Source organism: Apaloderma vittatum, unplaced genomic scaffold (genome assembly GCF_000703405.1).
Source record: "Apaloderma vittatum isolate BGI_N311 unplaced genomic scaffold, ASM70340v1 scaffold20445, whole genome shotgun sequence".
Classification (NCBI taxonomy): Eukaryota; Metazoa; Chordata; class Aves; order Trogoniformes; family Trogonidae; genus Apaloderma; species Apaloderma vittatum.
In genome coordinates, this window is record NW_009717875.1 from 1 (window position 1) to 11,661 (window position 11,661).

Genomic DNA, 11,661 nt, shown 5'->3' on the forward strand with positions numbered 1-11,661 from the left:
CTTGGAGCCGGCAGGCCTTGGCTCACACGTGCCTCTTCAAACATGGGCAAAACCACTCGGAAACTTCTAGTTAGAGAACTTGATTTTAGTGCTGATCAGTTTAATATTTTTATTTACTTTTAGCTTGGTGCTGTTTCAGCACTGAAAGCAGAGTCGAGTGTAGCAGTCTGGCATTGCTTAGTTACTCAAAATCAACTTGAAGCTAGTAGTTACTAAACTATATCTTCATTTTTATAGGAAACCATTTTAAGGCTGAATACAGCTCATGCACATCCGTTTGAAGAAGGCGTCGCTGTTTCGTGCTCACTCTGCAAATTTAGCTGGAATGAAAAGTAAGTATCTTTACGATTCTAAGATAATATTGAGTAGTTCCATGATATTTTAATATATTGGGTGGGTTTTGCTCTTTCTTGGATGTGTAACAATACATGATGTGTAACAATACATAAACTGTAGCACTTGAGTAAAATTCTTTTTTTTTGTTTAAGATAAGAAAAAATACGACAGAAAAGCAAGCGTAGGTGATTTTCAAGGCCAAGTTTTTCTCAAGAAGAAGAAGAAGAGAAAGCGCGAAAAAGACAATAAGAAACATGAAAACAGTGAAGAAGAAAATATACAAAATGCAGAGCTTAGCCCTGCTTCTCCACCACTGTTTGAAGATCAAGCAGCACAGAGGGATGAAGGCTATAAAAAGAAGAAAAAAACAAAAAGCAAGGGGGAGAAGCAACAGTCTTCACTAGATAACTGTTGTGTAGGACTGGAACATGAAATTAGTAATGAAACTGGAGTGGGTGTTTCCCCAAAGAAAAAGAGAAAAAAGAAGCGGAAGCGTAATGATAGTACGGATGAGCAAAACGACATAACTTGTGTCAGAGTGAACCAGCATAACAGGGGCAGTTGTCAGGAGATGGAAGCTGATTACGTTTATTTAAAACTACCTGCTGAGAGGAAAAGCGAAGAAAAATTGCCTGAAGAGGATGAGGTACCTGTGCTGCCTGCCTCAGAAACACACGATGCCAACAACACGAAGAAATCGAAAAAGAAGAAGAAGAAGAAAAGAGAGAGTTGTACCCAGGGTGTGCAAGAAGATGTGGGTGTAACCATTGATGAGCCGCTGCTGCCGTCTCCAGGGCCGAGCAGGCCAGAGGAGAGCCCCACGGGAGAGGAGGGCCTGGCAGCGCCCCAGCAATGGCGTGGGGAGGGTGACCGTGATGCTGCTTCTGCTGTGAGTGAAAATGGTTTGAATGAACCCGCTCGTTTGCCAAAGACGACTAAAGCACCTGATCAAGCTTCGCAAAAAACTCCAGTGTATCCTAGGAAGGTGATAAAAAGCCGTGCTTTTATCACAGAAGACAGCTCTTCAGACTCTGATGTGGCGTAAGTTTAAGTTTTAGTTTTTGGTTTTGTTTTCTCTTTATTTCCCCATCCCCCAAATATGTTTCCATCACATTATTTGGGTCCTAGATTTTTCTTCATTTTTTGGGTACATATTTTTAAAAAACAACTTCAGAAGCCTTTACAATATGTTGAGATCTTAAAGAGACCTAACTTAAGGATTTACCTGTCTTGTGAAGGTACAGTGAAAATTTGTAAGGCTGCCATTGCATTCAATGAAGAATATTTTCTCCTATTTAAAATCAGTAGGTATACAAATAATTTACGTGCAAGCAATTAATGTTTAGTTAATAAAAGTTGAGGGGAGAGGAGAAAAATAGGATTAAAGGGATTTAATTGTTGAATTTGGTGCTGATAGTAAGCTTTTACCAAGCAACTACTAAGGTCAATTAAAGAATTTAGTGTTCTGTGCAAACAAATGCTCATGTAAGTAGCTTTTGGTGCTTTTACAGGTTCTAGAACCCACCATAAGAGCATTAGTAAGCATTGGTTCAGTGTTGCCAGTGGTAGCAAGAGTGTATTTCTTCTGTGTGTCCATATTTGAGAGTTTCGTGGGAAAGGTGAACATTTTCAAAACTTCAGCGAGCTCTTTGAATATTATACTGAAATTTGATAGTAAATAAAGTCTATGTTAAAAGTTTGGAAGTACAAAGGGGTGGATTTGCGAAGTATTCCTTGTTTAATTAATGACTATGCTCATTGTTTTAATGACAGAGATACTAACAAAATCTCTGTTTTGGAGCTCTAGTGGTGTATTTTATTTTACTTTTTTTTTTTTATCAGGACACCAGAACCTTCAGCATCACACAGAAAGAAGGACCAGAGTAGTTCCCCTACTGAAAAGGCTGCCTCTGATGAGCTTAGTCCGAATGATGAAGAGACCCTGGACTATACCGTGTGTTCGTTTGTGGATTTGGATACTGCAAGAAAAGAATTGGAAAAGTTTATTCCTCACGTGAGAAATATATCAGACAGCTCAATCAGGAAAATGGCTGGAAGAGACCTAGTGAGGTTTAAACAGTTCAAAAAACAAGGTGAGGTCTCCAAAATACTGTTCCAGTGAGGATGGACTATGCAGCTGTGCGAATGTTTTGACCGAGGGAAAATATTTTTTTGTATCATGTCTCATATCCATGGAGTCTGCTTCACATCATTCCAATGGACATATTTTTCTGTTTCTCTGCTGCTTGCCATCTACTTCCTCGTTGTCCAATTACAGTCCAAAGGATAGTGCAAATTACCTGCTCCTGGCTCTTGTTTTGTCTCTTTTAATTTCCTTTCTTCTTTGAATTTATTGATCTTTCCTTAGATGTTTGCTAAAACATAGAATGTAATGTACAAGACATGGTACTTGAGGTTTTGTGTCTTTCTTTTTTTTATATAAAAAAAAATTAAATAAAACTTCCTGTGTATTCCAGGTATTGCTGTCAAGTTTGGCAGATTTACTGAGAAGGAAAATATTCAGATCCGGAAAAATGTTGAAGAGTTCTTATCACTTACTGGAATAGATAGTGCTGAAAAACTTCTGTTCACATCGAGGTATCCGGAAGATAAAGAAACTATCAGTCGCTTAAAAGCAGAGCATCTTTTTTGTGAAAAACTTGGTAAGTGGTTAGTTCTCAATTAGCTGAATGTCACATTTCACAACCTGGTGATACCATGATGCGTTTAGAGAGCGTCTGTCTGTGTTAGGGGCTGGCTCAGCCCTCCCTAAAATAATTGGGTTTTTTTGAAAAGCAGTAATGTTTGTTAAATTTGGCCAAAAAGGAGCATGCTGCTGAGATTATGCAGGTGATAATCTCTACAGTGTGCTGTTCTTACTATCTTTTCTTGGGTGTGAAGAGTTTAGAATATCATCATGACCAGCAGCACTTACAGACTTTCAGACTTGCATTTGAACTTTCCGGCTTAAGGTGCGTTATTTACTAGACTACAGTTAAGCAGTGACTTTGTGACAGGAGGTGTGATTCAGTCATCTCTGAAAATGTCAACTCTTTTTGGGGCACCTAAATAGGTGGCAGGTTCAGGACTGAGTGAGAGCAAATAAATAGGTGGGAGGTTTAGGACTGAGTGATGGCAGAAACTGAAAGAAATTGAGTCTTTAGCCAAAGTTTTCCAAGGCTTCAGGAAAACAAAATTCTTACAGCTAAGATTCTCTTTGCAGGAGCAACATTTCATCTCTTCCTCTTCAGTCATGTTGTTTTCTTGGCTTCATATGGCAAACAACGCTCGTTTTGTAGCGTTTCTGGTGAATCTACTCAGTGCACTTTCTTAGTAGCTTTCTGTTCTGTGTTTGTTCTGTTTCACTCGCATGGGTAGGGCAGAGTAAATGACAGCCTGTAATGGATTTGCACGCTAGTGTTTATTTAAGGATCAATGAGGCTACAAATTTGTTCCTCCTTGATTGCTTCACACTGTCCTGATTTGAGCTAAACAGAACCAATTCTGCTCAGAGATTTTAGTTTCCAGCACAGTCTTTTCTACAAGGCTGCACTTTCTGAGGATTACAGACAGAGCCTGCTACTAGCAGTGGTAACGCCTGATGTTTACAGTTACTGCCAGGGATTGGAATGCGGAAAAGCTCTTGCTTATGCTTGCTCCTGTAGTGACCAAGGTCACTGCTGGATCTTGTGTAACATACTGAGGACAGGAAGTAAAATGGGTCGTAAGGAAGTAAAAGGTTGCACCTCTGGAGAGAGACAGGTGACCAACAAGAGTGTTCCATGCTGGGTACCTCATATTCGGTACAAAGCTGAGGGATCACGGAGTGTAAGTGCTCTTCTTCAGTGGCTGGTGTTCAAGGAGGACTCCATCCGATCTTCTGCCTTTGATCCTGATCCCGAGTTCCTGAATCCAGCTCCTGTACCCAGCTCCACTCTGCTGCTGAGCCTGGGACTTCCCCAGTGCCGCCTGCTCTGTGGCACTGGTGCTACTAGGGGGGGAGTCAGGTTTGATATCAGTTGTATATATTTGTGTATATTGAATTATTTTCATTATTCCCTTATCAGTGCTATTATTTGTTTTAGTTTTCTTCTCCAATCCAAGGTCGCTGCCTCATTCCCTTTCCTATCCCATTTGGAGAGGGAGAGTATCTGCCAGCATTTAGTAACCAGCCCAGCCCTAATCCTGGATGCGCACATGCACAATCATTCCCCCTGCATTGTCACATTTCCCTGATGTTGACTTCCCTTCCAATCTGGGAGACTGCTTCTGGTCCAGGAGAATTGGGTAGAAAGTCACGTCAGTGTTACGCGAGTTGCTTGCAATCACCTCTCTTGGGTATTGCTGACCAAGGTTGTTTTGTGTTCCCAGGTATTAGTCTCTGTGGATCTTCCTCCACTTCAAGGATCTTCCCTTCAGCCAAGATATTCCCTTTGTTTTGGCCGAGTGCCCCCCGCCCCCCGGTATATGCAGAAGCACAATATCTCATCAGCCTCCTGGCTGGTGGCTGTCTCCTGTCTCTCTAAAAACTAACGTTCACTATGTTAGTTAAATATTAATTACATCTGGATCAAATGTACAGACAGTCCATGCAATTTGTAGGTAGCGAGTTGCAGGTTTATGCTTGGGAGTTCGAAAGTTCAGTCTTCGATGTTCACCCACGTGTACGCTGGCACAACACAATTATTTCCCAGCTGTCAGCATTCGTGATCTTACCCTGGTCATAACAATTATATCTTTGAAATTCCTCAGGAGATTCTGTTTAGACTTGCCTGTGCACTTGCTGAGGTGCTGTAGAGTACGTTCTCTTGAATGGAGAGAATCCATCATTAACAGCACGGTCATGAAGATGTATGTTGTTATTTTCTGGTTTCGTTTTGTTTTTGGCTTTTTTTTGAAAATGACCTGACCAGTGTGAGAAATATTTCTGAAAAATGAATCATTTGCCTTCTAGCTGAGGGCATACCGCGACCCTGGAGGCTGATATATTATCGAGCAAGGAAGATGTTTGACTCAAATAATTATAAAGGGAGGTAAGCAAGTAATTTGAAAGAATTTCTGAATGCTAGTATCAGTCTCCGATGCTTATTTGTACATTAAAAATGGATACAAATGAAGATTATCTCTACCGTTTGTGGTGGCACTGTGATATAACTGACAGTTAATTTTTCTGACTAGTCCTTAATTTTTCTGACTAGTCCTTATCAATTCCTCCGTTCTAAAGTGTGAATTGAAATGATAGTGATGGGTAGTATTGAAATGCCTGTAAAAGTGACAACTACAGCTCTTAACATATCAGAGTGGTTTGAATTTACAGCTGAAACTGTCCCCATTTCCTCAACTAGGTATACAACAGAAGAAAAAGAAAAATTAAAGAAGTATCATGCTATGCACGGCAATGATTGGAAGAAGATTTCTGAGATGATGTCCCGCTCTAACCTCTCAGTTGCTATGAAATACTCTGAAATCAAGTCGCGTATGTAATTTAAAAAAAACTAACATGTTCTGTGTGTTGCAATTTGAAAAGTTATTCTAACTACAGGTTGTATGTGCCCTAAACTTTATGAAAAAGCCCCTTGAGTGGGTTTTATTTTTATTTATATTTAAATTTTATGATGGTCATTCTTTTTTCCTGACCACTGATTGTATTTTCATACAGAAGGGATAAGAACAGTCTTTTACAGAAAAGGGAAAAGAAACGAAACAAATGCAACCCGTTATGAAATGGCACTGACATCTGAAAAGATGCTTTCGGGGGAAGGCTGGGAAGAATTTGACAGCCAGGTTTTAAAAGATAGAAACTAGGGATCAATGTGATTCTTTAGTGATTAGGCTGAACTTCTCTCTCAAATCTGGTATGCAGAAGTGTTTCTATGAGGTGCGTTAAGAAGCTGGTCCTGTAAATAGAATAATACAAGAAATCATTTGCTCTTTTGCCTTTTTTCCTAGTCTTTCGTGATATTTTTCTATATTCTTCAATTTTAGCTGTTAATTATGGTCCTTGGTCAAAGGAAGAGGTCCAGAAGTTAATGCATGCAGTGGAGGAGGTGATTAGGAAAAGAGCAGAAGATGAAGATTCTCTTTCCTCGTCGGAAAAGTCAAATAGAGATCTCTTGATTGACCGTGAGAAACTGTTGCACAAATTACCATGGTCTGAGATTGAAAGTAAAGTGGGAACTCGATATTGGAGGCAATGCAAACAGAAATGGTAAGGGTTTATACTAAACTGAGATAGTAAAATGTGTTCCGGAATGTATTTAACTCTATTCTGCAAAAATGTTTGTACCACAGTGATTGGGTAAGAGGTAATAAATAGTTTGTAGACTACAGAAGAGACATTTGCAAATGTCTCTGAGACAAATAACTTTGCTAGCTGTAGTGAATTTTCTTCTTGTTGGGATAGTGAAGCCTGATTTCTGCTTCTCTGTGTCAGCTGTACCATCTATCTTTTGGTGCTTGGAATTTCTTGAAATAATAAAACCTTTCTTTTTTTGTGTGTGTGTTTTCAAAGGACTACGATTTTAACAAACAAGATGACCAAAGGGCAGCCAGTATACCGGGGGACCAAAGGATTACAGGCCAAGATCAGTATTATTAAAAGGTACAGTTCAGAGATACTCGAGTGGATTTTTTTTAATTTTTTTCTATTCTGAGTTGTATTTATAAGAGCTTACAGGGTGAGAATGGCATGCCTGCAGTTTCACAGCCACTCTTCCTTCAGACAAAACACGCTGTGACTTCTGCCTGAGGGAGCTGCTAGTGTGACTGAATTAGTGCTGGAATTCTGCTTCAGACTGCTTCTGTGTTATACTGACAGGTTACATGAGATGAAAGTGGAAGACGCTAATGAAGTAAACTGGGAAGAACTCAGTAATATAATTGGGTAAGAAATGTTTTCCTTTTTTTTTCGATGGATACAGAGGAGAGTTGAAGCACACAGTGTTTAAAAATTCCACAAAGGAATCAAAGTTTTTAGACCTTTACAACTGTAGCCTGTGTCATTTAGTTTGGTAACGCACAGCTGTATATCCTCGCGTAGTACTGAGCAATAAACCACGCCGATAAGCTCTGAAAGTAACTTTTAACCACTTCAGGCACTGAAGTGTGTTCCCAGCATGTTCTGTGTGCTAGAACTGTGTTAGGTAGTCCATGCCTGAAGTCTTTCATAAAAGACTTTTCCAAGTGTTAATCAAGACATTAGGAATACAATATAATAGTTTTCTTTCGAACAAAGTGAATGTTGAGTATGAAATGACCAATACTGTGAATGCTAGAGTTTCTCTGTAGCACTTTTTTTCTTTCTGCACATACTTTTCGTTTACTGTTGCTTTTCATTAAACATATAAAAATACGTATGATGGCATGGTTTAGGTTTTTGCCTTCAAGGGAAGTTGCTGTCTTGAAAAAAAACCTGTTTTAATTAGAATTTGAAATCCGTCCTTTTTACTTAAAGTTAAGATACTGTTTGACTGGCACCGCTCTCATGAATGGGTAACTCAGTAACAACTCAACTTTATAATAGGTCCTTGCACCACTAACTTTTCAAACTCTTCTCTTTTCAGGGATGTCCCTAAAGGCTATGTTCAAGCAAGATTTTATAAGTTAAAAGTCTCCTGTGTCCCTCTTTGGCAAAAAAAGACTTTTTCTGGTCAGTATCCCACCTGTTTATAAACACTCCTTAAGGTTTTTGTTTGAATCTAAGAGGATACCTCTTCTAGTTCAATTCTTTCTTAGCTTTCCCCTGAGTAAATTTGTCTTGACTTTAAAAGGTTTATGACTGTGCTATTTTAGTTTATCTTTGCATGTGTGTATGCGTCTGATCTACCCTGCAGCACTGTGACTACTTCAGAATAGTGAGATTTTTTTGGCATTTAACGCTGACAAAATAATTTCTGTCTGTGAGATCCTGTTTTCCCATGGCGTCTGGTTCCCCTACAGATCCAATTATGACCACGTTTTTCTCTCTCTTTTTTCTTTTTTTTTTAAAGAAATTGTTGATTATCTCTTTAAAAAGACGCTGCCAGATCTTGAAGACAAATTAGAAAAAAGGAAGGGGAAACAGCTTAGCTCTGATGATTTAACAGCCAGTCAACAGAAGAAGACTTTCCGACTCAGTGACATTTTTGACTCCAGTGAAGACAGCGATTAACTGCCCTAAAAGCAATTCCTACTCTGTGTATTTAAGTGCAAAATGGATCTGGTTGGAACAGCTGCAGGTACACAGCCTACCTAATAATGGAAAAAGTGAAGACAGGCATGTCTGATTATCTTGTTTCATGTTGAAGACTGAGGTAAATACAGGTTTTGTGCCACCTTTTATTGCCTTATTTTAGCTCTGGTTTTGGAAGTCTTCTTTTAAGCATCCAAGTTGGTTTCTGAATGTCTCAAAAATAGTATTTTTTCCACTAGTTTGTCTTCTGTGGAATTGAAAGCTGTTGTTTACCCTTTGTGCATGGACTTGGTTTTCAAAACTTTAACGAATTTTCAAAAAGTAAAGTCATAGAACTGGGAAAAGACTTTAAATTTGCTTTTAAATCTCTATAATAAACAAATCTTAAGACATCTGTGTTGATGGAAACAGCACAACTCTGAGGTTTGTTTTTTATGTTACCTTTTTTCTTTTAAGAGCAACTGTTTTTTATTTTTGATGTAGACTTACACTTTGATCAGGCCTTCTAGAGAAAAGGCATTTTTGTCCATTACTATTCATAAATTTTAATGTCATTTCATGCTAACCAGAATGTTTTTGTTAATATTTGGAAAAGAAAGAAAAAATAGACGGTATGTATATATATATATTTTATTGTGCCAAGAAGAATTTCTACATTATAATAACAATAAATTCGAGGGATGTCTTTGTATGATATTTTTAACTTTCTGTCTAGAGTGATTATTTGTAAATTGACCAAGTGAATGTAAAAAGAGAAAAAAATCTCACTGTGCAAGTACAGATTTGTATGGCTTGTTTATATTTCCTTTATGCTGTATTAGAAAGTAATGCAAGAAGGCTTGGTCTCCTGTGTACTGTGTTTTGATGGTTATTTTGTGAAGTGAGAATTTCCTTCTTAACTGTCACTGAAAGTGCAGAACTTTCAATGGCTTGAAATAAAGGCCTTGTCTGAGGTTCTTTGGGACTGCAAGGTACAGCAAAGGATGTTCAGTGGGAACTTCCCGTATTTAACTATGTCTGGCTTTAGTCTCTCTGGAGATGGAAAAAAATGTGATTTTTGTGAAACTGGCTGGACATGAGAACAGCCACCAGTAAAAGGGTAAGTTTTCCATCTGAGTGATGAAGTGGGGCAGGACAGGAAGGAAACATGTACCAGGTCCTTCACAAATTTGCTTCCGTTGCCTTTACGCGTTTGAAGGTTAAAAGCGAAGAAGTATTGCTTAATCTAAGCGGTTTGTGGTTTTCGTGTTTGTTTTTTTTTTGTCCTGGAAGACAGGGATCCTCTGAATTTCCTGCAGGTTCCTGATTGCATGGTTGTAGAGCTTGTAGAGTAGATCTCCCAGAAATAAATTCTGCCGTCATAATGAGATTTATTTTATCCTTTCCTTTGAAGGAAGACTGGTGCAGATGAGTGAAATGTACTTCACTCAAAAGAGAGAGGCAGCAATATGTTTTATTGAGGTAAAATAATAATATGACAGAGTTCAATAAATTTAATGAAATTTAACAAAGTTGAACAGTGGTTTACCAAGCTTCAATAAGTTTGATGGGAAGGCTCACCTTATTAATTACTGCATGGAGGAAGCGTAAAAAGGAAATCTGAGTTATAACAATTCAGAGATGCAAAGGGTATGGAAGACTCTCCTGTTGAGTCACACGGTTCAGGGTGGACCCCTTTGCTTTCTGAACTCCTGATGGAGCCCAGGTGCAGCCAAGTCCAACCTTATTCTCAGACTTGGACAAGTTTGTAGTGGGATTATCTGTACAAAGTTTATAATAAATAATACTGAGCAGCCCCATGGATTAGTACTGTTTCATCAGTATAATGTTATCAGTCACTTACCAAGGATTTGTTACGACTAAGGGATCTCTGCCCTGGGCAAGGAAGGATCTCTTTATTTTGGGTAAGGAATGTCAACATAGATGCCGGTGGTTTAACTCTGGTATCTTGTTCTGTACTTTTGTTATCTTGCATTTTCAGGCTTCAGTACTTTTTCCTAGGCACCTTCACGTCCTTGCACTTGAGCCAGGCGCTCTCCCTGCCGCAGGCTCACCTCAGGGCATAAGGCCTGTTGCTCATTAGCCCAGACCAAAGCAGGGCAAGGGCTTGAGTGCATCCATCATGGAAACTTCTAAAGGAAGACTTTTGCTGATACTAGCTAAAACCAGTTTCTATGCAAAATAGCATAAGCAAGCCAGGGCCTGAGCGGTGAACTTGGAGCCGCTGTCTCTGCTTTGGGAAAAAAACCAGGCCTGCCTTCTGCCTCACCGGAACGAGGAGAAGCTGTGTCCCTCCTGCCCGCAGCCCTGGGGCCAGAGTAAGGAACCAGCCCCTTACCTGCATCTCCTTTGGTAATAATCTGTTTGTACACGGGCAAATAATTGGAAGAGGAGAGTACGTGCTGATCGTTTCCCGGTTGCTGAATAATGGCACTTGAGAGGGCACAAGAAAGCAGCTTTTCTCTTTGCCATCATCGTACAAAGGCGCAGGGGAGCGCTGGTGGGAGAGACAGTTGTTTCATGTGGGTATTTGAATATTATTGAAAACAGAGCGAACTCTGTGCAGAAGCTTAAAACAAACAGGCTCCACAGAATGATGAGGGAAGTAACATTGACACAGCTTTGTGTATCAGGCTGCATTATAAATAAGAGCATGACAGATCCTTCAAGTCTAAAAAGCACTGCGAGTCCCATAAAAACTTTGGTGATTCAAGCAGATGTGTCGCTTCAAGCATTTTCCTGGTGCATTAATGGCCTGAATAGTGTTTTAGAAAAAAAAAAATCGCACCTGTGTGGCATTATCAAAGGCAGAGACAGCCGGGTTACAAGAGTTGTGTTTGCAGCTGAGAAGCACTTCAAAGTTGAGGAGTGTTACGGTGGCAGCAGCTGAAGATCAAACAGGGACTTGCCTTTTTCACCCCCCTCTCCCCTAAAGTCTTAAGCAAGGAGCTGAAGAGAGGCAAATACTCTTTGATTCCTCAGAGCTCCCCAAGCTGGGGGGCTTCGTCGTCCCTGTGACACGCAGGGGAAGGAGGCAGGGGCAGCAGCCTCGGCCTTCAGCTGAGAGACCCACCGGCAGGGCCCAGGCCCCAGCAGGGTCCCGGCCACCTCCCGGTTGGGGTGCGCTGCGCGGGGAGAGGCGCGGCGGCGGCGGA

The 11,661-nt window shown here is 40.0% G+C and overlaps 1 protein-coding gene across 1 annotated transcript; it reads left to right on the plus strand.

Annotated features, from left to right (window-relative positions):
• Positions 1–488: 488 nt before the first annotated feature.
• Positions 489–8,485, plus strand: TTF1 (transcription termination factor, RNA polymerase I; the record flags this gene model as incomplete). The annotated part of the gene is made up of 10 exons (XM_009870072.1): positions 489–1,377; positions 2,179–2,429; positions 2,814–2,999; positions 5,291–5,369; positions 5,682–5,812; positions 6,322–6,544; positions 6,848–6,937; positions 7,154–7,219; positions 7,899–7,984; positions 8,325–8,485. Coding segments are annotated over 10 exons (2,162 nt in total), but the record flags the coding sequence as incomplete, so codon positions are not given.
• Between the last annotated feature and the right edge of the window lie 3,176 nt (positions 8,486–11,661).